Source organism: Triplophysa dalaica, chromosome 11 (genome assembly GCF_015846415.1).
Source record: "Triplophysa dalaica isolate WHDGS20190420 chromosome 11, ASM1584641v1, whole genome shotgun sequence".
Classification (NCBI taxonomy): Eukaryota; Metazoa; Chordata; class Actinopteri; order Cypriniformes; family Nemacheilidae; genus Triplophysa; species Triplophysa dalaica.
This window is the reverse complement of record NC_079552.1, coordinates 14880916-14906637: the sequence shown is the minus strand read 5'-3', so window position 1 is coordinate 14906637 and position 25722 is coordinate 14880916. Positions and strand designations below refer to the sequence as shown.

The 25722-nt window shown below is 38.4% G+C and overlaps 2 protein-coding genes across 2 annotated transcripts; both read left to right on the top strand.

Annotated features, from left to right (window-relative positions):
• Nucleotides 1-6053: 6053 nt before the first annotated feature.
• cdc25b (cell division cycle 25B) lies at nucleotides 6054-11965 on the top strand. The gene is made up of 15 exons (XM_056760650.1): nucleotides 6054-6706; nucleotides 6935-7017; nucleotides 7222-7273; nucleotides 8280-8321; nucleotides 8416-8452; nucleotides 8571-8681; nucleotides 8844-8957; nucleotides 9057-9173; nucleotides 9279-9362; nucleotides 9455-9643; nucleotides 9722-9808; nucleotides 9886-9948; nucleotides 10150-10248; nucleotides 10343-10588; nucleotides 10969-11965. Exons 1-15 carry the CDS (start codon nucleotides 6489-6491, stop codon nucleotides 11107-11109), a joined length of 1683 nt encoding a protein of 560 aa, XP_056616628.1. The 5' UTR covers nucleotides 6054-6488; the 3' UTR covers nucleotides 11110-11965.
• Nucleotides 11966-14518: 2553 nt separating this feature from the next.
• Nucleotides 14519-19093, top strand: ap5s1 (adaptor related protein complex 5 subunit sigma 1). Its single transcript, XM_056760920.1, has 3 exons — nucleotides 14519-14737; nucleotides 14917-15208; nucleotides 17597-19093. The coding sequence occupies exons 1-3, from the start codon at nucleotides 14568-14570 to the stop codon at nucleotides 17723-17725; spliced, it is 591 nt and encodes a 196-aa protein (XP_056616898.1). The 5' UTR covers nucleotides 14519-14567; the 3' UTR covers nucleotides 17726-19093.
• Nucleotides 19094-25722: the final 6629 nt, after the last annotated feature.

The window sequence follows — 25722 nt, the reverse complement described above, 5'->3', positions numbered from 1 at the left end:
CAGTCAAATGATTACAACATACTCAAACTTTAATTTACTATTCCAAAAAGAAAGAATTCGCTTACTTTCAGTTAATAACTGTTTAAAGGTATTGTCAGTATAAACACATAAAACTGGTTGTATGTTCAGGCAGACGCAGACGTCGCGTTCAGTGAGACGCAAACGTCACGTTCGGCAGTTGGGCGAGTCAAGCAACAGACGCAGACGTCACGCTCGGCAGACGCAGACGTCACGCTCGGAAGACGCAGACGTCGCGTTGAGTGAGACGTGTGTGTGCTGCAAAGTCATGTATTTGGACCCTTAGGAACGCCATAGGAACGAGCGACATCCTCCTCCGCCGCTGAACACAAAAGTCACCCTCAGGTACGTTAATGTATCCGATATAATAAAATCGCTACAAGTTTTTATTTCTGTACAGTATTCTGCAGCAATGTTTTCATTTGCCCGTTCATTTCCCACAAACGTTAACCAATAATCTGTAACTTGTCTTCTTATGAATGTAATAATGCATGTTGTTCCTGTTTAAGGAATAGTTATAGTCAGTAAAATAATACCTGACAAAACATATAAAACACACTACGAACGACCTTAGTAAACAGAATGGCTACTGTACAGGAATAAAACTTTTAGCAATTTTCTTTATTACCTGAATTACATTCACCTGAGGGTCTGGAGGAAGAAGCACGGATTCACGTCGTGTATGACTTCCAAACTTCAAATAATATTTCTGACACACTAACAAAATTAGTAAGTATCCACATTTATATAATGTAATATATTTATATATTTATATATGTAAGACATGAGGCTATACTTTGCATGATGCAAAAGAAGACTACTCAAATTTGACTATACATGAAACCAAACCAGTATAAGGTATAATATAGTGAAAGTGTAACGAGCAAGCTTTGTTATGGGCAAACTGATAACAACTATATGTTGTGTTCATGTGTACTTCTAACAAACGCATTAACATGTAAGTTCATTAACATGATCAAAAGTCTTAATACACATTTATTTCACAGAATGAAGCAAAACACAACATGAACTCGTGAAAACAATCAACTACATACTAGTGATGTTAACTGTGATACCAATTTGTTTTCATTTTAAATGATGCATTGGAACAGATTGTTGTCATGAATCTCATTCATTTTGGTCTGTTGTGAAACATTTTGCGTCGCAGCTCATTCCCTCACTTTCACCAGCAGAGGTCCTAGTCGAGCTCTGATTTGAAAAGCTTCGAGTAATGAACCATTTTCCGAATGATTATTTAAAGCTTCGGTGCTTCAAAAAGCTTCACGTCGCCATCACTGCCATGACGATAGATCGACATGCCCTAATGACGTAATGAGGGAGGCCAGAGGCCTGTTGTACACAGCCGGACTAAGAATCAGAATTTGCTTTATTGACCAAATGTGTGCAAACACACATGGGATTTACTGTGTTTTTTTGAGCACTTGGTATATACATATATACGTGACATGAAAACGTGAAGAACAATTAGTAAGTATAAATAAGTCAAACTTGAGGTAATACTACTACTACTAATAATAATGTTGCATACATTTTTGAACCGAGGATTTATTTACAGATTGGTGCATTTACAGTTTACAGTTGTATAAATTAAATATGCATATGTATTTACATTATACTTAATAAAGGTGGTAATAAATTAGTGGAGCCATAAATTACAGGAAAATTAAACAAGTAGTAATTTCTGTATTAGTTGTTTAAGCTGGAGATGGCATTGGGGAAGTCCTGAAGGTTGGGCAGGTTAACACCAATTATCCGTTCAGCTGTCCTAACAGTCTGTTGCAGTCTTATACCTGATTTGCTGGCTGAGATAAACCAAACAGTTTTAGAAGAGAAAAGAAACGAATCAATGACAGCTGGGTAAAACTGTGTCATCTGTGCCCTATGGCAAGTTGAACTGTTGCGGCTGACGAAGAAAGTACAACCTTTAATACAACCTCTGCTGTTTCACAATGGAGTCTATGTGAATGTCCCACTTCAGGTCCTGTGAGATGGTAGTGCCCCGGAACCTGAATAACTCCATTGCTGCCATAGTGTTGTTCATGATGGTGAATGGGGGGAATGCAAAGGGGCTGTCCTGAACTCCACTGTCATATTTTGAGCGTAGTCAGCTCAAGGTTGTTTTGACTGCACCAAACAGCCAGGTGCTTAACCTCTTTTCTGTAAGAAGACTCATCTCCATCCTGGATGAGACCAATGACTGTGGTGTCATCTGCAAATTTCAGGAGTATGACAGAGGGATCTTTAGAGGTGCAGTCACTAGTGTAGATGGAGCACAGCAGTGGAAGAGCACACATCCCCGAGGAGCTGCAGTGCTGATGGATCGGGTGTTGGATGTAAGTTCGCCCAGTCTCACTAGCTGCTGTCTGTCTGTCAGAAAGCTGATGATCCAATGACAGAGGGAGGTGGGCATGAAGATCTATGTCAGTTTGTACAGGAGGGTATCCGGGATGATGGTGTTAAAAGCAGAGCTGAAGTACACAAACAGGATCCTTGCTTAAGTCCCTGTCCAGATGTTGGAGGATGTAGCCCCATGTTGACTTCATCATCCACAGCACAGACCTGTTTGCTAGCAAGGGTCCAGTAATGTCCTTCAAGTCTTTCAAATGACTTCATGACCACAGATGTTAAAGCAACAGGTCTGTAGTCATTCAGCCCTTTTATTTGTGGGGGAACAGGGACAATTGTGGAGCATTTAAAGCAGAAGGGTCTTTACACAGCTCCTAGTGATCTATTGACAATCTGTGTGAAGATCGATGACAGCTGGACAGCACAGGCTTTAGAGCCAGCCTAAAACGCCCCCACGTCAAAATGATGACAAATAAAAACAAAAAAAGTGAAAAGCAAAGGAGAAACCAAGTCGCAAGCGCACAGTTGGCTGAAATGCAGAATCAAAGGAGCAGTGAAAAATTGAATAAGTAGGTATTGCAAAGGAAAAGATTTGCTGGAAAATCATTCCTGATGAAGATTCTGTTTGCAAAACTTCATTTTACTTCATTTTTCTTCTCTTACTTTACTTTTTTGCTAAACTTTTTTGTATATACCTTCATTACTCTCAATTACTAATTTTTCTTTTGCTATTCTTTATTTTTGTTTCCAATTTTATACATTTTTGCTCATTTCTTTTGTGAAACTTTTTTCTGCAAAGACCCTATATGTGTCATTGAATTGACTTCATAGATATCCGACTCACAATGGTTTTAAATCACCCTAACATATATACAAAGAGTTGCATTATGACATTTATGACAAACCCTATATCTGGAGTAGTTTTGGCCGACACATGCATGTGTAATTGTGCTATGTAGCCTATCAGATGTTTTACAGTGACAGCTGAATCTCAGAGAGAAATTTAAACAGTCGCATAATTTACATCATGCTTTCAGTTCCGCGCTCTGGCCTGATTTGCGCTCATACTGTCCCCTTTCCAAACCACGCCAGGGTGCGGTAAGTGTGCACTCAAACTAGTCAATCGAACCAGAATGGTGTCAGATGCGCCCAGACGCAGTTCGACTTGAACAATGTGTGTAGGTCCCCAGTCATTCGCTGGAGCAAAACTCTTTATTGTGAACATTCACCTACACACAGACAAAAACTATATACGGGATTATAGACATATAAGAGATTGAGGAGTCTCAAAGGGATTGTGTACACTACAATTTGGCGGTTTGGAAACAAATTTGAACAGGAGACGGCACCCTTTTCTCAGTCACACCTGTATCCATGTGCAGTAACATGCCCACATAATACAAACACAGCTGCTTAAAAATTATGTTATTTTAGTCAATTTGATTTGAGGGTATTTAGGATAATATTCATATTTTTGTTTTGTGTGCATCAGGTGTTTTTTGCCCTTTCTAGTTTCCACTTTGCTCTTCATTGGGGTTCATTATATTTTTCATTCTTAGTGACATTCTTTATGGGTCAACGCACATGCACAATGCATTGACACACCATTGTGTTAGGACCACCAGTAAAGGACGGCACGCAGTAACTTTCTGTCCTTCAAGAGTTTAAGATGTATAGAGAGATTTTTTACAATTGTGTAACCTAAATTATTTTTATATAGTGCTTAAGTAATCAAAGTTATTAAGTTGTGAATAAATAATTTTCCTCTGACCCACTTTAAAAAGTGTAAATGTATAGATTATGTCAGTGTGGTGGTGCAACTTTATTTACCAGTGGCTCTCATGCCCTGGGGAACTCTTCTTGCCCTTCTTTAACTCCTCACAGCAGGTGTGTACCTGTTAGCATAAAAAGGGCTAGTCTACTAGTTTCAGTAACAGGTAATTATACTTATTATATTTACTATACTATTTACATATGTATTTTAATGTAAATATGGATGATCTCAAATGATAGACGACAGAAATGTAAGCCTACATAGACTAAATAACTCAAATCAAAATATACATTGAAAATTTTCTGAAGAAAGAACTGAAAATGATACGTGCATTATGACAAGCTTTGGTTAAAACCATGTTTTTGTACATATCAATAAAACATTTCCTACAGTGACATTGAGTCCCACTTTATAATACATCAAATTTCAGAAAAATACACAAAAACAGAACAAAACAACTAAATGCCCTGTAAGTGAACCAATGAGCTTTCCTACAGGCCCATTGTGCTGGAATTGGAGGGATCTTGAAGAAACTGGGGTGGGGGATCAGGAGGTTAGCTCCGCAATAATGTCTTTATAATCGAGATGCATCATTCACCAATATGTACATTTCGGACAATAATGATAACCAATAATAATTTAACACTGGAAGGCGATAATCAATATATTGGCTTATATATTGTATCTAAATATTAATAACATTTTCTGAGACCGAAAGGCAAACAGTGGACAACTGCTTTTATTTGAAAACATTCACTGCAGAGCTGTCACGGTTCATCTTTATCAAGATGTTATTATTATTTTTTCTATTCTGTTATATATGTATATGTCGACCGTTGACTATGAAGTGCCCTTGTTTGAAGTAAAGGACTCGTCTTGTTAGCCTAAACAGAGTGATAAGCGTCTGTAGGCTATCTCAGCAATCTCCTCAAGCCATTAGGACTGTGTTTGCTACAGTATATGCGGAGCCGTGTTGGAAAGGCTGTGGGTTCATTTGTGATGCATGTGTGAGGCGAGATATTGGTTATGTTTTGGGTGTACACGCACTGTAAGTGACTACATGTTTTATCTCCTGTAGCCTATGTGTAAATGCATAAATCAGCTGTGTAAACCATATATCTTCATCACATAGGCATAAAGCTAATGTGTCTCCCCCACAAAGAAACAAGCGCACACACTCATACACAACGTACCAAATATTCTGAAACAAGAACACATTTCTGGAATGTTGGAAACATCTTTATATATTTGTTGCATAATTAGTGTTGATAATTAGTAGTTACTGTTATAATAATAGCACATTTTGCCTTTTTGTGTAAAATGCTTTTTTAATGTGAGTTTTATGTTTAAATAAAACAAGAGATAAAACTTATACTGACTGAAATAATTAACGTTCTGCTAGCCTTAACAGTCTAGATAAAATATAACATAATGACAAACAGTTTTTTTAAAGAAACCATGTATGTATTTCGAAGAAAAAGGGCGGACGGAACACTAAAATGTGTTATTAGGAATTATAAGTCTGTGACAATGTTGTTAAAAATTAGTAAATCAAACAGAACACTAAAACCTGTTTTTATGAATCAAACGTATGTGACAATGTTGTTAAAAAAGTAGTTAATCAAACAAAGAAATGTTCTTTCATTTATTTGAATGGTACGTTCCAGACCAGTACGTTGTCATATGATTGGCTATCTTGTAAACTTGGGCGTAGCTTGAAATGTTCCGCGGGAAAATTCTTCTTCGTTTCAACTCTTCACGTCGTTGTCCCGCCTAATGAGTCTAAAGATAAAGCCTATTGGATGAATGCTGAGCGGTGACATTGTCATATGATTTTAACTGGTCAATGGATAAGTCTGTCATCCTCTGACCCGCCTACTTTCTTTATGAGAACAATGCGGAAAAAGGAGGAAGCTCGTTTTATTGGATGACGCAGACGTAACGGCGCAGCGTATTGGCTACATAGATTGCCGCTTGTGGACTGCATGTTTTGAACATAAATAAGGGCTACGTTCAACATTTTGTCTTCGGCAGAGTTTGAAAAGGTCAGAGAGAGTGCGAGTAAATCGACAGCTCTCTGACAACAAAGATCAAGTAAGATGGATTTCTAAAACAAATTTCTAACCCCTGGCATGTGTGATCTGGACTACTAAAACGTAGATATTATGCAGCAATCGCCTGGTTATTTTTCTCAACTTCAAATAAGATAAAATTGAAGCCCCTGTTGCCCGGGTTGCTGCGTGCTTGCTAATTTGGCTTAACCATTTGTCGTCTCTTTCGCGCTCGATTGGATCCTTATTTTCAGCGAAATCAGACGATCTTTTCCGCAATGGATTTTGAGTTTGCTCGCGGCGATATTAGCCCTGTAGATGATCATTTCAGCACCGGGCCTGATTCTGTTTGTCGACCTCACCGACTCTCTCTCCCCGAGCTCGGCCTGAGGGGCTCCCCCTGCATGAAGAGCCTGTCCTCCCCCGGACCCATGGCTGTGCTTTCTCCCGTGACTAACCTGGCTCTAAACTTGAATAATCTCGCTGTACTTGGAGGGTGAGTTCAATTGTCTTTTCATATACGTTATTCAGCTTCTTCATTTCATTGCGACTTCCTGAAAATGATCTTTGTTTGCCAAGAAACATTAATTGTTTCTTAACGTTACTGCTCTTGTGTAAATTTAAACAACTCGAGGCAAATTGTGCTATCCTAACATGGCATGAGATTCGATGTGTTTTTTTTTGTCCGTATTGTTACATTCAAATTTTGATCGTCTCCATGCAGACAATGTGAAACGCCAAAGCGGAAGAAAACACTACCCCTGCTGAAGATCCCTTCCTTCGCGTCTGATGTCTCTTCTGATGCAGGTTAGCTTGGGAAACCTGCATTTGTTGGCCTGTTAAAAATTTAAACTGATGGCATAGCTAGGCTGTTGCATCAGTGTGTGGGTGTGTGACAGTTAATGAATGAGGAATGTGAGCAATAGACTTCATATTGTACTCATTGCACCATCATTATCATCAGGATGTGGAGGTTTTCTCACCTGTGTGCCCTTCCCCCCCCCTCTACAGGTCTTGGTATGGATTCTCCCAGCCCTTTGGACCCTCTGGATGCTGAGCAGAAGTAAGTACCACTCTGTTTATTAGATGTCAGAGAGAGGAGAGCTTGGCTAGGATGCTTGGCTTGGGGATTATGAATTAATCTCTGTCGTTACATGGGTGCATATGACCAGTGTGTCTCGTATATCTAAAGTTTTGCCTTCCTTACTAAATTATTCAAGGTTTTACAGTAACCATAGTATAATTATGGCGTTTGTTGCAAAACCGTAGCAACCACAAATTTAATATTTCACTTCAGGATCTATAGTACAACTGGATTGGCAACCAGTCTGCCAGAAACATGGTTACTATACTTTCTCATACAGTTTTTAAATTTTTGGGGGAATTGTTCCTAAGGTTAAAAAGTGTACCCTTGATGCATTATGCATGCTGAAAATGTCTCTTTGTAGTTGTGAGTTGACTACATCCTACGTGTGTGTGTGTGTGTGTGAGAGACGGTGTTCATTTCTTAGCCATTTGGTGTCAGTGGGAATCCATTTATCTGCAGCCAGACCTACAGCTGTTTAGGTTCCTCGCACGTCGGTATGTGTGTGCGCCTGTTGTGGCGCGTTGCTGGTGGGGGCTGGGTGATTGGAGTGGCACGCTTTCCTATCCTGTGAGCTCAGCCGCCTAAATAGTGGAGTTGGGTGTGAGGTAACCAGGGGTTACTAGCATTGAGGAGAAATCCCCTTTAACTTTAATTTCCCCCTTTTCCTATGGTATGAAAGAGCCACACTCCTGACCTCCTCCCCCTCCAAAGCAGCATTCACTCTCCCCCTGCTCCCATTTTCCAACAAAAGAGGCTTGCAGAGGGGGTTAGTGTTGTGTGGGCATATGGTAAATTAGAAGACCCCCCTTCTCAGGGCTGTTTAGCATACAGGTGGGCATCGCGGTGTATTTGTTAAATTCAGAGCTGTGAGGGGCCTAGTCTGGATTGTCTCTGTTAACGTTTCATTTGGGGGGGGTGGGAGTAGACTTTCAATACGCTATGAACTGTTGAGTGTAACAGCATTGTTCCGTTTTCATCACAGATTTGAGAAAGCCATACTTGATTCATCGAGAATAGTCAATGAGTAAGTTGTTATTCACTACAAAACAAGATTTTTTTTTTTTGTTTGAGGAAGTTGTTTAACATTCAATGATTTTACAAAATTTTCATTTTAACAGCAGGAAAATACCTATTCGCAGGATACATTCTTTGCCGGTAAGATGATTTTTTTTCTAGACTTATTATCACTCTATTTTGTAAAATTACCTATTTTGGCGTTATTCTCCTTGGGGTTAAACAAGATTTATTGATTCGTTTGCTTCGCTTTTTGTAGGTGCAGTTTTTGGGTCATAGTCCCAATTTAAAGAATAAAGAATGTGATGATTCTCGCTATGGAGTTTGGACTCGAGGACACGACAGTGCCAATAAAGAAAACCTGGCTGAGGTTTGTTTTTGCTTGTTTCTAGTGTCATAGAAAACCTGCCAATATCAGAGCAGAATTTTAAATTGGGCAAACATCTTTGACTAAAAAAATCCAGTGATTTAAAAGGATATGGACATTTATTGATAGTATGTTTTATGGATAATTAAGTCTCTTTATTTGCAGGATAATTTTGAGTTCAAGAAGCCTTCCATGCCTGCATTTCGCTGCCGCATGCGCTCTACTGGGGGTGCCAAGGATGCTTTCGCCTGCCGCCCCAACTCTGCTCCTGCTTTAATGGTATGATGCTCACCTCCATATAGTCTTCGGACCATGATTCTTTATGTACATTTCATTGGGATGCTGATGTGGCAAATAAAAGCTTGATTTCCCTGTTAGCTGTCTCCATCATCCAATCAGCATGACTCTTCCGATGAGAGCAGTCCCTTCATATTGCGACGCTGTCTCGATGATGAAGATGACGATGGCTTCTTGGAGGGGCTTGATGATATGGAGGTGTGAATCATCTTCGGTTTCTTGTCATTTCTGTTCTATTTACATTTTTACTGGTTGTTTCTAAAATTTAATTAATCTAACAATCTAAAAAATGTGTTTGCATAGAATGACTCTGATGTTCCACTGGGAATGGATAGTCTCCTCACAGCTCCTCTGGTATCCAAGCAAAGCATGGACAGTACTGATTCGGTATGTTCAAAACATATAAGTGAAGCAGATTAGTTTATCTCTTTGGTTTGATTTATAGTTATTGACAGGCACACCGATTTTATTTCCCGAAGCCTGTGATTCGCTGTCGTCCACGTGGGCTCTTTCGTTCTCCCTCCATGCCTAGCCCAGGAGTGCGTGTCCCACTGAAGAGGTCAGAGAGGCCTCAAGATGAGAATACACCCATGAGAGTGAAGAGGCGGCGGAGCCTGGCAGGGACACAAATTGCTCCTACAGAGCAGGAAGATGTCATGCCCCATCAGGTCAGACCCTCACTGGAAAGTGCAAAATGGCACTGGTAGCCAAAATCTGTGCCCTAACCAGGTTTCATCTTCATGCAGGTTCAAAGGTCAAAGTCATTTAATCACTCACAGATTGAAAGAATGTTGGATATAGATCCCACTAATGTGATTGGCGATTTCACCAAGGTGAGTTTTTTTATTTTTGTATTTACATATCACCATTTATAAAAAAAAAAACTAAAACACTGTTTGTCTTTTTGAAGGCTCCTGCGTTACCCACAGTATCTGGAAGACACCAAGAGCTGAAATACATCACTCCTGAGATTGTAAGTTTTAACACATTATAATTGAGTTTTAGATTTCATATGCAAAAACATGGGAAACAGGAATAAATCACACTGGATACAAAATGCACCTTGTAATATTTTGTTTTACGTAAATCATCTGTAGTTGTAGTGAGTAAAACAAATTTGGTTGTAATGAGTTCTATTATGTTTCATGAATCCTCCATTTCTGTGTGTTAACAGATGGTTAAAGCAATGAATGGTCAATATAATGATCTGGTGGAAAGGCTGTTTGTCATCGATTGTCGCTATCCGTATGAGTATGATGGCGGCCATATTAAGGTAAGACCGTTGCTACAAGTAAACTAATTTTGCAGCTTCACGTCTTGATATATCTGGTGCAGATTTTAATGCCTTTCAATTCTGTCCTTTTCAGGATGCCCTCAACTTTCATCATGAAGACCAACTTGAAGACCACTTTTTACGGAATCCCATCCTCCCCATGTGCCCCGAGAAGCGCGTCCTGCTGGTTTTCCACTGTGAATTTTCGTCCGAGCGTGGCCCACGCATGTGTCGCTACGTTCGAGAGAGAGATCGACTTTTGAACGAGTATCCCAACCTCCATTACCCTGAACTGTACATCCTGAAGGGTGGCTACAAGGAGTTTTTCCCACTACACAAGGTGTGTTTGAATTTCTTCGCAAAGTTAAACCAAGAGAAGTCTTTAAAAGGATTCTTGACCCAAAAATGAAAACTGTCATTTGTACTCGCCCTCAGATTGTTCCAAACATGTATACATTTCTATGTTACGCTGAAAACATAGGAAGATATTCAAAAGAATGTCAGATCTTGACTCGCATAGTGTTCATTTTCACTACATTGCGAGATCTGCAAATTTTCTAAATTTCTTCCTGTGTGTTAAGCAACGTAAAGAAATGTATATGTGTTTGGAACAATCTGATGGCGAGTAGTAAATAATTACAGAATTTTCTTTTATGTGTGAAGTATCTCTTCCATTGTCTTCTATTTTTGAGTATTTTAATTTAATGTTTTCATTTGCAGTCTGCGTGTGAGCCCCAGGATTACAGGCCGATGGCTCATGAAGACTTCAAAGAAGACTATAGAAAGTTCCGCCTTAAAAGCCGCACCTGGTCTGGAGAACGCAGCAAGAGAGACATGTATAGCCGTCTCAAAAAACTTTGAGACACGTGCGCTTGTTCATGAGTTAACTACCTTTTAATTGCATATACACTGCCCTCTCACACAAGACATGGCAGGGATGTGGAGAGGTGTATTTGAAGGGATTTGTTCTGTTGGACAGTTGTTTTCAGGGTTTGATTTTGTCAGAGTTTACAGGATGCCATTAATCTTGCCCTAACCTTCTGAACTGATCCCATCACTGCCATTCATTTCCCGCCACCTTGATCCCCCTTTAGAAACGCGTCACTGCCATGTTAAATATACGCATAATTTTAACTGTCCTATAATATTTTTACTCCTGTTTCGGTCACATTTTAAAAAACCAATTTAACTAGGTATCTTCTGCTGCGCACTTTGTTAAACCATTGTTGTAATGAAGTGTTTTGTAATTTTGCCCCCTTTTAATTTAATTGTCTTTTGACCAGTAAAGTAGCTGTAAGTAAGACTGGATAATAATTACAATAATTGTTATAAATTTAAGTTTGCCTCATGTCATTAATCCATTATGTACATTTTCATTCCAGAATAATGTTAATAATTTTTACCTCTGTTTTTGGTTGAGTGTTCTTTTAGTGAAACCAGCAAGATTTTATTTTTCACTCAAACTATTAACTTGACTGACGGCTTTAACTCGGGACTTTTGCTGCTGGTCAGCAAGTGATGACCATATTGATGTTCACTCCTTGTTCTAAAACTGAATTTAGGCTTTTATCCATTAACCAAATTGACAGTTTATTTTCTTACTCCCCTGAAAGTCCATATATTTTGTTAATTTACATACCTGTTTTTTTATTGGTTATGAGGCTGGTTTATGTATTCCTGAATAAAATGGAGTTGAAACTAGGGGTGAAAACTGAAATCTGAATCTTGTTTTTGTGATTCTTTAAAGTTGTCTGTGTGCAGTTATTCATTGACTTGAGGTTGAGTCACTTGTTTTTTCAAATGTACCGGTCTAACTGGGAACTTGATTGTGGTTAGCCAAGCACAAACACGTGTCTCTGCACACATTCACATTCCTTTGAGGTTTCACGGGAGGAGGAGCGACTATTTTCCCAGCCGTTCCCATAACGTCCTGGCGTAATGTCAGTCACGTTTCCACTCAAATGATTTTGGTTAATATGTTGCAAGATAAGTATTTGGGCAATTCGTATATGGATTAAATGGGTATCATCAGTTAAAATCTAGATATGTGATTTTTAAGGCATGCTTGCATATTGTGCATGCTTTATACCTACCAGACCAGGGACAAGTAAACATTTACAGTCAGTACTGTCAACAAAAAAGTAAATGCATACTTTTAAAGCTACTATTAGTATATGGTAACTTTTAAAAGTTACTTTAAATTCTGAGTTCACCCAGTCTTTTGAAACAAGTGTTTTGTTTCACAAGTTATATTTTACTTTATTTCTGTTGTGATGTTTAATATGATGATGATGTATAAAGCATATAAATACATAACATTAAATTCATATAAAAATAATATAATGATATTTCAATGACGAAACTGCTGTTTTAGTTGCCTTTGAAGACGTTAAAGTGATGGTTCACCCAAAATTGAAAATTCCGTCATTTACTCCTCTTGTCATTTCAATGCTTCAAGACTTTCTTCCACAGAACACCGATGATGTTTTGAAGAAAGTTGATAGCCGAACAGCACTGGCCCCCATTCACTTCTATTGTATGGGCACAAAACAAAAAATGTGAATGTGGGCCTGTTAACAACATTCTTCAAAATAAGTCAAACGGGTTTGAAATGACAAGAGGGTGAGTAACTGATGACATTTTTTTAATTTATGGGTTAACAGTCACTTTAAGGCCTGGTTTCACAGACAAGACTTGAATCTAGGACTATGCCTCAGGTAAATTTGGATATTAAAATCGCTTTTATAAAAATACCTTCGACAAAAACATTACTGGGGCATCTTGAGACAAAACAATGGCACTGTATGTGAATCTGGGCAGTAGTATATGGTATCATTCAAAATGTGGTATCATTTTAACCGCTGTAAGCCACTCAATAACAATTCTAATGTAAGTCACAGGATCTTATGCAGCCTTAGTTTCCATTGTGAATGTGAAAATATGACTTTAACTGGTGACAAAGGGTGGAACTTTGCCTTCATAACCACATCCTATTGCTTTTGCTACAGCGAGATCCTCTGAATTATATCTCTGCTTTGTTTCAACCCATTGACTTCCTTTATCAGAAGATATAACTTTTTTGTGTGTGATCTTTGGTCATGGAGAAGCTGTCTGTCACTTCTCATAATGTTGATATCTTGTGAAGGTTTTGTATTAGAGCACATTTATGCAAAAAACAGTCTTATTTCTGTGTGGCAGGAAATGTGGGGCACTGTATGCGCGTGTGCGTCCTCCTCCCTAATGCTATGAGCATGATGAGCAGTTGTTAAGCAAAACAGCTGCCCTTTGTGTATGGGACCATGTGCTTGTCTAACTGTTTCTTGGAGGAGGGCATGTAGGAAGGGTGTTATTTTAAATGTGTATTTTAAAAAAAGTGGCTGTTGAAGAATATGTTTCACATGAATCCCGAAATGCCTGAAGAGACAATTAACCAAAATCTACAAGGCTTTTGGCGGTGGTCAAAGCAAACACTATAACCACATTTTTTATTTGTTTTGCCATCATGCATGGACTATATAGATATGTGGATCAAAGAATGTAAACCCATTTTAGTTATTGTGAGACTATAACGACATATACCTTAAAAGCTAAAGCTTTGAAAAGCTGTAGTGAGGACATGCATGCTAAATTAGTTATATGAATATATAAAAATAAAGGAGCTTTAAAGGTTCTTCACAGCAATGCCATAGAAGAACCATTCAGTCCATTCAGTCAAGGTTCTTTAAAGGACCATCTCTTTCATACTTTTTTATAATATGAAAAAAACTGCCACAAAGAACCTTTTGTGAAACAGATCTATGGGATCGAAGAACCCTTTGAAGCACGTTTTTTAAGAGTGTAGAATTTTTCGTCCATTTTCTCTGACACTAAAGTAACTCTTAAGTCTCTTAAAAGTCCTCCTCGCAACCTTTAACCTTTTTGACCTTAAGAGCTCTTGTAAGCACTTTTAAGAATATAGAATTGTTCATAGGTACTGACACTGTTCTACATAGTATAACTTTTAAACACACTAGAAGTAATCTTATATTAAATAAAATGGTTCACACTCAAATGATATATAATTGCATTATTATAGGATTATATAGAGCAAATCTACATATTATTTTTAAAAAATTGTTTAATCTAAGTTTAGGTTTCTAATATAATTGGTTTATTTACTGTGTTGCCTCATGTGATTTATAAACAATAAATACCGGCGAGCGCCATCTGGAGTTAAAATAAACACTGCAATATGATCAGCTGACCACAGTCATGTGACTAAATACGGAAATACATGTGAAGAGTTTGTGTCCACATTGGCAGCTATACATTTCATAAAAATGGTGATATGTTTCTTAATCCATACGGTGTGTCCGGTAAACGCGCTGTCTGCTGGGGAGAGCCGCATACTTTACTCGCGCTCATTTGGACCGGAAACCGGAGATGGTCGTGATTTTACATCTGAACAGAAACGATTGATGCAGAAAGAGAAACTTCAAATCGTATCCAGGTGAGATGATTAAAACACTGGGCGTGCACACTACACACTACCTGTTCAGAGACCATAACAGTTACTATTTAAACCAATAGTAACAATTACTAACTAGCATGACATTTTTTTGTATATGGGCCCATGAGAAGCTATAATCAGACATCTTTCTGTTGTCCATGTCTGTCTCTGTCTTTCAGGCAGGTGCGGAGTGCTGTGGCTCTGAGTAGGGAAGCCTCAGGCAATCCATGTGCGGAGGCTGTGCTGGGTGAAGAGGCCATGGCACTGGGTGAAGCTGAGTGTGGTGTGTTTTCATTAGGTAATGTGGAGCTGTTTCCAGATCGAAGTGTTGTGCTGTGGCTGGGTGTTCAGTCTCTAGCATTCACTCTGGTCTGCAGACCACACGAAAATCTTCTGCTCGCAGAGGGAACGCTTCGCAGCATCGCACGCCACTGTCTGGAGGAACTACGTCTTCTTGGACCTGGTAGTGAGGTGTGTTTTTGCTAAAGCACTGCTAAATATTAAAGTTTAGTTCACTCATTCAGTGTTTGGAATTGTTGTTATTATGTTTTGCATGATGGTGATAAACTGAGTGAAAGTTAACTGTGTTAAAATACTCATTTTTTTTTCTTAAATCGTATTTAGGGTCCAGAATGTCATAAAAATGTATCCTAAATTGTGAACCTGATAGCACACTGCATCTAGCAGATATCTATTTGGCGTCTGCATTTACATCTGCAAAACATTGTTTGCTCATCTGCTATACGTCTCCGAGACATCTGCGTCATATAGATATCTAGAAGACGTATGTAAGATGTTAATGATTTAGAATGGCTGTAAAACGGCTCTTTCTAAGATGTTTAGAAGATTGTTTTACACAGCAGATGTTTCCAGATCACCAGGGCCCGTATTCTTAAAGCTTCTTAGAATCCTCTCAGAAAGCTCTTAATTTAACTTTAGAATGGTCGCTACAGAATCTAATGGTGTTTTGTCCATTTTCTATACTGCTAAAGAACCTCTTGAGTCTCTTAAAATTCCTCCTCGCTACTCCCAACAATTTTGCACCTTGAGAGCTCCTTTGAGGTTTAAGATGATTAAGAATTACTAAGATCTTTTCTGTAACATAAAGGGGGAAACGCCTGCATTTCAAAGAATTTTCTTAGGTGCAACTCCTTGTACTAAGATTTTTTGTGAATAGAGGCTCAGAAACCTCTAAAGAAAGCTCTTAATTTTGCTTAAAAACTTCTACGTAGGAGTCTTAGTTTAAAAGCGATTCAGAACCAATCTAAGAGCAACTCTGAGCAAGGAAATGACAAAAACTTGTATTTTAGTGAGGAGGCGGGGATGACTTCGTTGCTATGAGACAGTCTTTTAAAGACTGTGATTGGTTGATTGGCCAATAAGGGAAAAAGGGCACTGTTAAGTATGGGGTCATTAGTTTGCAGTTGCATAAATACTTTTTTCAGTTTTACAATACTCACACATATGCATTATAAATGTGTGTGCGTGTGTGTGTATATATTCATATTTTTTTTCCAAGCACTTTAAGAAACTTATTATGTCACTGTTCATTTTCTATCAAATACGTTGACATCAAAGGCGAGGGTGTCTGATTTTTGAAATACGCTTGTTTAGACAAAGTCGAGCCGAGTACCAAAACAACCTTGAAGCCAATCAGCAGTAAGGTGCAAAATGCAGAGGGACATTAGTTGAGCCGAGCGCTGACGAAAGCTGAAAGATGGGGTAGGGGTGTGTCTGTTTTCGTGATTTAGACATCAACAATGGCTGAAAGAAATCGGACACCCCGCCTTTAACAGCATGTTATATATGTGTGAGTGCGTGAGTATGGTAAAACATAAAACAATGACATGTGCAATTTCAAACTAATGACCCTATACTAAAAGCGCTCCTTTTTTCCTTCTTGGCCGACAAACCAATCACAGTCCTCAAAAAACAGAGCAATGGGGTCAGCCCCGCCTCCTCACTAAAATAAAAATGTTAGTCTTTTCCTGCTCAGAGTTGCTCTCAGATCGTGGATCACTTTTAAGCTAAGACTCCCAAGTAGAAGTTTTTAAGCTCAATTGAGAGCTTTCTTAGAGGATTCTTAGAAGCTTTAAGAATACAGGCCCTGATCTTTAGCAGACTTCTTACAGATGTACTTGTGCTAGCTGCCAGTCACTTAGAAGCCACCATTGCATTCTGCTATTGCCTTCACGGTACAAATTGTGTTTAAATCTTTTCTTGTTCATTGTCTGTATTCTTGCTGCCTAAAGTCTAAACACCATGGCATGGCCTCTTAAAGGGATAGTATACAAAGAAATAAGAACTTCACCCTTATGTTGTTCAAAACCTATTACTCTTTCTTCTGTGGAACACAAACTTTTGAGAAGTGGTTTTGTGGGGCAAAAGTTGTTTCTTTATCAGCATTCTTCAAAATATATTTTCTTGTGTGTTCCGTAGAAGAAAGTTATACAGGTTTGGAATCTCTTTAATAGTAGCCCAAGCATAAATTGCTTGCTCGTCCAGTTTCTAAGCAAAAATAATCGTAGCAATCCCCCCCAATAAGTTGACTCTAATGAATTCATTCTCTATGAGAATGAGAGACTGGTGTTTATATTGTAATCAGTACCTTGTCAGATGGATGTAAACACAAGTTTAAATTGAGTTTTTTTTCATCAGAAAATCAATCCAGTGAACTTGGGTTGTTTTAAGAATTTTGAGTCATATCCAATCCCATGCAATTACGATATGGAAAAGGCAAGAGATGTCGGCAGGCAGTGAGCATGGACACGTATTTCAACTAAATTGGCATGTTGCCAAACTATTGATTGTCTGGCACTTTACTTTTTGCTCTTGCGCTGACGTCGCTATTATTTTCAGGTGTTGCTGAAGAGTGATCGAGTAGATGCAATGTTGCACAGACTCCTTCCTCATGGTCAACTCCTCTTCCTCAACCACCGTTTTGCATTCAGCCTGGATAAAGAGATAGCAAGCTACGTGAGCAAATGAAAGTGTGTGTATTGGTATATTTACATTGCCACATTTTGAGAGTAATCTATTGCTGTTAGGCCCTGGATGTACTGATATAAAAGATCATAGAGACCACTTCTGCTTAGAAAATATAATGCACTTGTGCTGCCCATAGGAGCATGAGCAGAAGAGAACACCCTCGACGTGGATTGCTAACTGGTTTGGTCTTATCAGGATACCAGTGGGCACATGTTTGAAAACTTGTAGTTTGACTTCAGATGAAAAAGGATTCAGTCTACATCAGAAATAGGCGATGTTGTCATATGATTTAGAGAGATTCTCTATTTATTGCAAATGTGCCATCATTGTTGCCTTGGGTTAACAGTGCAATATCTTCAAAATGCTAAATGCCATAGCTGGTCATTTGATGACTTTTTATTAAATGTAAGTGTTTATTAAATGTAAGTGTTTATTAAATGTTAGTGTTTATTAAATGCTCTTGTAAATTTAGGGCTGAATTAATTTGATCACACCACATCACATGTTGATGTTTAAATGAAATAATTATGTTTCTATATCTAGCTCTGCACTAGAGGGCAGTGTTGCCTTAGATACTAGAGTGAAGTGTTGCATTAGATTGTTTGCTGTTCGTTGTGTTACTGTCAAATGCATAGCAATTAGAATAATCCTTTAACACTTTCATCTAAAATAATTCAACAGATCACAGCAGGGTGTCTGCCAACAGATCTGAGATAACTGATTGACAGGTCTGTAAAGACTTCATAACTAGGCCAACAGAGCAACCACGCAATTCCAGAAAATTCATTTTTAGCTTTTGTTTTCTCTGATTCAACAATGAGGAGTTCTCTCTGTCACCGTGCTGTACTTTACATAGAGGGAGAGTGAGGATGTTTAAGTCCACTTATAGTGGTAGGATGGTTTGCGTTCTGTATGAGTGTAACTGGACAAGAGCCCTGTTATTGTTTATGTACTCCAAAACTATGAAGTATTTTTAGACATGTGTGACACTCTGATCTACAATACATTAATGACATTTAAACAAATGGACTATAAAGAATGTTCATCTATAGAATTAAATATGATCAAATGACGTTTAATTGGAAAAATTAAAAAGGTATAAAAATGTAAAAAATGCTATTTTTACTAATGAAATTTGATAGCCCTTATGCTAAATATATTTTTGATGGGGGGGTATTGTGGTAACCGGCTAATTTAGGTTTTCTTATAAAATTTTGAATCAACATTTTGAGAGTACTGTATTTGAAGATAGTAACACGGCATTCTACATGAATGCACAAATAAAGTTGCTTCCACAAACCTAATTTGGTTAGTTTACCACTGTGTCTTGGAATTTCCCTTATCCTGAATAAAAAATATAGTAAACTCTTGCTGGTGTGCTTTTTAAGATTTCTATGTATACATTTCCTATTTGACATATCTTCAACTGCATGATGGAGGGGACTTTGCCTCCTCATTTCATGACTCACTCTATTTAGCTTGAAAGCTTTTAAACAGATGTTATAATACTTTTATGTCATTAAAAATGGCAAAGAGCAGTGTCCGCACAGGCATGATTTTTTAACCTAGACCGTAAAAAACAACTTTGTTTCTCACCATAAGAAGTTGTACAGCGACATCTACTGGGATGATCAGGGCCTCCGCTTCTCATAGGCAAAGCAGGCAGTTGCCTAGGCCCTAGGGCCTTAGGCTTGGAGGTGGGGCCTCCTGCCTCCATAACTGTAAATCGTCTCCAACTTTGATGCACAAGATGTCAAACTACTGCAGAAGTGTTTCGAAAGCATATGCAGCAGTCTACTTGAGTCTTGGCTGCGCGCACCTGTCCTCACATGCAGCTGGAGTCGCTCGCGCAAGGCATGTAACCGCATATCTCTTTTACAGTCTTTGGCTTTGCCTGTCATCACAACAGATTATTTTTACGGGTATTATAACGCTTGCCCATTTAAACTTTCCATTGATTTCTCACTCGAAGTGCTCTGTGAAAAAGGTTGTCAAAAACACACAAAAATAGTCCGTTGGGGCTCAAATGAAAGTGAACATTCGAATCTATATCAACATCTCTCAGCTTCGTGTTGTGTCCTGATCACACTGACTATTCTTAAATAACAACCGGCTGCATTACATTATTCCTACGTATAGAATAAAAACCTGCTGCTGATTTTGTTGTCAATGTTTATGAAAAGGCAAAATACATAATCATGAACTGCTCTTGAATGAGGAAGTTTTTTTATTTTAATCAGTCTGTTTATTTAATTGATACAGTGAAGAAGCAGTGTTTAATTTCTAAAATAATCAGTCTCTTTGTTAAAATGCTACTGGACTGTTAGATAGATCCACTGTACCTGATTGTAAATTCAAATGGTGAAATAAGATTCAGTTAACCCCTATTTTGGCCTTGATAGTCCGTCATTCTTTCCTTCTTTCTCCTGTAGGTGTGTAGGAACACACCAAAGTTATCCCTATACACTTGTCAATGAGCCAAGACAGACAGCAAAAAACTAAACTTATAGTCCATTGGTCTAGTCTCTGAATGTCTAAAGAGAATAAACACTTTTCTGCAGCTGACTGAATTTAAGTCATTTAAACAGTTTTTTTTTTCAATTTTAAATATATACAGTAGGCTAAACTAATCCAAAAGAGTGGAAAAGTAATGGCTGTGTTACTTTAAATTTATTGCAAAAAATAAAACATAAAATCCCTGCTGCCGTTACATTTTGTTTAGAACAATTTCATATTTAAACAGATTTTTAAAAAAATATTATTAACTTGTCAAAATTGTTAAGTTTTTTACTGTGTAATTAAATTATTTATTTATTCTAAAAGGTGGGATGGGAGTGCTGTAAGGGGCCTCCATAACAAATTTTGCCTAGGGCCTCCAAATGCTTAGAACAGATGCTGGGGGAGGCACATTTGATATTTCGTCTATGTATACATGGCCAAGAGCTTAAAATTGATTTTGTGCAGCGTTAACATTGGATAATTCTTTGCCATAACTTTAAGCAGTTCACATTTGTAATGTGGAGGTTGCTTAGTCAAGTCTTCTTAACAGGGGAGTCATAATCTGACGGGAAGATTTTTAAACCCACACAGTATTGGAGACATCTGGATGCTTCAGTGTCACTGGTTCTGCTATGTCATGCATCTATACAGCTGCTGTGTTGTTAAACGTGCCTTTATTTATAGAGCTACAATGCTGACTTGGCCAAACATACACTTAAATACATACATTACATACAAAATACTTTTAAATATTGTGTATTCCCTGCGTCATCCAATGTGAATAAGTATTTATGAATACAGCACAACTGTCATATTAAACTTAAACTTCATTTGATATCAAAATAATATATTATAATGTCACTTAGCCCTGGATGTGTTCTTCTTGTGTCAATGATGTTGTACTATGCAATTACAATAAAGTAAATAACGAAGTAAACAATATGTTTTGAAATTTTGAGAGATGCAGAAAGCAGTAGTCAGAGCTAAGACCGAGCTGTCTTTAAATGTTTTACTTTATTTTGTGCTTGAATCACGTTGTAAAACTCATTCATAAGGTTTTCTGAGCTTTCTCTGGTTGTTGTGACAGCCTTTTACCGCAAAATTTCTTCGAGAACCTTTATTTTTAACCATTAACAGAAATGTCCTCTAACATAGTAACAAATACAAAACGGAAGTGTGGAGCATCAAACAGGAAGTCACTCTCGGTAATGGCACCCTCCATGGGGATGCAAGAAAAAGGTGGATTGCAGGGGTTCTCAACCTTTTTGACTCCAAAACCCCCCTTTGTATCCAACAATATTCAAAGGCCCCCCACCCACTCTCAAAACTCACAGTTTTTACCCAACAAAATATTTTGTACCGCGATACTACCTGGAAAAGCCTAAAAATTGTCAAATAATAAATAATATTTTTGTATGTGTTTCAATGCTCATTTTGTTTAACTTTAATAATAGTTCCCTAGAACCCCCTTATGGTTCACGGCCCCCCTTTTAAAAAACACTGCTCTATAGCATACCATGCGAAAGATCTCTATAGCACATATAATCTGTTTTCTCACAAACGCATTGGTATTATCTTTTCAAGACAGTGAATAGCATACAATTTGTCTTTTATGGTTACTTGTGTTCAATCTTTGCACGAAATATTTGGTGATTTATTCATACCCACTCATTTATCATTGATCATAAGAGGTAGTTTTGAAAATTCTTTGGTTTCGCGAATGTACGGTAGGAAAACAAATGCAATCATTGCAAAATCACATAGCGTTTCATGGCACATTCGGATCCACTTGAGATCTGAAATGTGTTTCTCAGCTGTTTGATGATTCTGTCCCAAATTGGGTAATATTTTTCTCCTAGCGCCTGATGAAAGCATCAAATAATCACATTTAAATTGTGCATCAGTTTGTGCTGAATTCAGCTCTCTAACTGTAGTAGTGTTATTACTGGAACTCTCTTTCACCCTGTAATAATAAAGTCTTCTCCATTAAATAGATGTGAGGCCTTTCTCTGTTATTGTCGTTCAAACACATAAACTAATGATGTATAGATGTTTTCTGTTTAAAACCTTGGCAATAGCCTATGCATATACCCTATGTTTTATCGTACATTAATACTTAATTGTGTAATCTTAAAGTATATTCCTCTCATGAAAATAAGATCAACATTTTGTTTGTTATTTCTATATAAGCTGTGTACTGGGCTCCAACAAAAGTCCCAATTTGTCTGTAAACTTTCATCTTCTGATGTGTCAATGGGGTTCCAGTTTGTCTCTTTCTCATTTATTTGTCTCAGTAAATGACTGAAGCATGCTTCATCCGTCGTTCTTTACAGTACTGTACATCACTACACGCCTACACACTTCCTGTGAAAAGTGGACTCGAAATACTCCTTTTTTCCTTGTCTTTTTTATTTCTTTTGAATAATGAAAGACCAAATTCAACATTCAAGAACAAACAAAGTCATGCAGTCACTGTGTGTTTGAGGTTCACACTGTCTTTCTTGGTCCAAAGCTAAACTTCAAACAACAAAATTAATTTAAGACTCATTTATGTCTCACTTAGACTCATATTCCAGAAGACGGTGGGGGACTTTGAATGTTTGCACTGACCACTTTTATCAATGAGAGACATTAGTGAAACATTCGTAGAGAACTTTAAAGGAAGAGAAATACGAAAATTGTCAGATCTTCCCACCCTCTTTCCTGGCTTAACTCAAATTTGTTTGTCTTCTCAGGAGGAGGCAGAAAATGAGTTCAGTGAGTTTGAGCGGTGGCCTTGCGGTTACCACACATTCACTGACACAATGAGTTGTGGCGGTCATTCAGGCAATGCGACTTGAGTCTGCAACTTTTGCACATTCTTTGCTCCTTTAACACTGTCATGGAGAAAAACAAGCAGAAAGGAAGCTATTTGTGTGTGTTAGTTTGGAACACTGAGAACGGTTTATCAAAGTCCTCTGTGCATTGTGGTGTCTCAGCTATAAGTCCAACAGTTTAAAAGATTACCAGCTGTAATTGGAATTAATGTGACTGTTCTGTCTGTCACAGCTGTGAAGGTATAAATGAAAAGCACTTCTCAGTCCTCTCAAACACGTTTTAAGAGCTGTTGTGGCATTTAAGAATATCACTCTAATGTTGTTCTGTCTGTTTTTATCTTTTCTTTCCCCTGACATCCTATGCTTTTTTGTTTTAATTCCCATCTTTGAGGAGACAAATAAACAGTACTGAAATCAAAGCAAAGACATAAAACATGCTTGTTTGGCATATACTGTATCCACCGGATTGACTGTCACTTGCCATTCATAACCTTTAGCACTGCTGGTTTTTGAGCAAGCAGGGATTTTTATTTCTAATTTTAAACTTAATGGCACTTTCATGGTAGTCAGCAGTGAGGATATTGACAAGTGGTCATTCACAATATTTACAATTCCGAGCAGAGAAAAGCCGTAGTAAAAGGGCAAACAGGCGCAGTGTAATCAAAATTCTTCTATAGCATGTCAGTAAAACCGCAGTTATGGGGGTAAATGGAGAAACTGTAGCAGATTTCATGATGCTTCAAGGTAAAGGCACAGGTTATAAAATCCTAAGATTTTCCAAAACATGTAACTTCTTCTATCAAGGTCATCAGAGCACCAAACCATTTAATTCCATTAAAAGGTTCAGTGATATAAGCAAATTTCACAGGAGGGTTAATATTTAAAGTTAACACACATGGGACGGCTGTGACCTCTGTTTACATATACAATTAATTTCAAACCTGAAAAAAGCCTAAAGATTCCTACAGGTATTTTAAAGCGGCCCTGCAACGATGTGTTATGCATTCTGACTTCTTTACAATGTTAAACGTGCTGTCTTCTCATGCTTAACATGGTCAACTTGTCAAAAATCGAGTTGGGCCTATAACGTAGTAGTTCCGTGCTATATATACTCACCCAGCGAATGTTGATGAAACTGGGGTCACCATTGTACATAAACCAGACAAAGTGTTGGCAAGACGTGGATTCAAACAAGTAGGGTCACTGACCTCTGCTGAAAGGGGAACCCTTGTCACACTGGCCTGTGCTGTCTCAGCCACAGGGAATAGTATACCTTCATACTCCCCCGTGTCAACTTCGGGGATCATTTCCTGATTAATGGGCCACCTGGCAACAAAGCAGGGGCAAATTGCTCTGGATTGATGAAAGACACGCACTTTGTTGACTTCCTGAAACATTTCAGTGAACATACAAAGTGCTCAAAGGAGAAGCCCCGTTTACTTTTTTTGGACAACCACGAGTCTCATCTGTCCATTGATGGACTCAAGTATGCCAAAGAAAATGGCATAATTATGCTGTCATTCCCACCCCACTGCTCACATCGGCTCCAACCATTAGACAGGTCTATCTACGGGCCACTAAAGAGGCACATCAACAGCGCGTTTAATTGCCTATCCTCTGGCTGCAACCCCCTTGAACATTCAGGCTGGCTTTAGGGTGGCTGGGGTTCAACCTTACAGCAGAGATGTATTTCTGGAAACCGAGTTTGCACCATCCTACGTCACAGATCGCCCCATTCAGAACCCTGCCCTGCCAGGCCCCAGCACCAACTCTACTCTGCCAGGCCCCAGCACCAACTCTGCTCTGCCAGGCCCCAGCACCAACTCTACTCTGCCAGGCCCCAGCACCAACTCTACTCTGCCAGGTCCCAGGACCAACTCTGCTCTGCCTAGCATGCCCAGTTGTGCTTCTGCTACCACCAGCTCACCCTTACCCACCAATGCTATTGCTGACAGCGGGCTACCAACTCCAGAGGACATCCGGCCATATCCAAAGGCTGGTCCCCGAAAACCAGCCAGCAAAGGAAGAAATCGACACAAATCAGCAAAAATATTGACACGCCAGTGAAGCAGCAACTAGAAATAGAAAAGAATAAGGCTGAATCTAGCAAAAATCTGTTTCAAAAGAAAGCGAAGCATGTCGGAAGTCAAAATCTGGACCTAAGAAGAACAAGGCAGATAAAAGAAGAAAAATCACACAGATGTCATCATCAGATGATGAATAGTGCTTCTGATTCGTCTGTGTGGAGCCATTTTCAAACAGTTCTACAAAAGAGACCTGGGTAAAATGTGTCAAATGCAACAAATGGGCCCACGTTACTTGCACCTCAGGCCAGGAAATTTATGTGTGCCAGAATTGTGACTCTGAAGATGAGTCTGATAAGTCAGATACAGGGCATCTGTTTTGTTCAGAGGTTAAACATGTTAAATTAAGCGAGTTATCTGCAGCATTCCATTCAGTTATCCTGGATCTACGTGCAAGCCAGAGAACGTTTGAGTTTAAACTTCAAAGTAAAGTGGTCTTGCCACTTAATGTGTTTTGATTGAAATGTGTATTGTTTGGATTGAAATAATTGTTGTTCCAAATTCTCGAGGCATGATTGTTTATATTTCCAGTTCTGGTTTGAATTAAAAAATTGAAATCAATATTCACAATTAAGTAGTTGTGATCTTATTTTTTGAT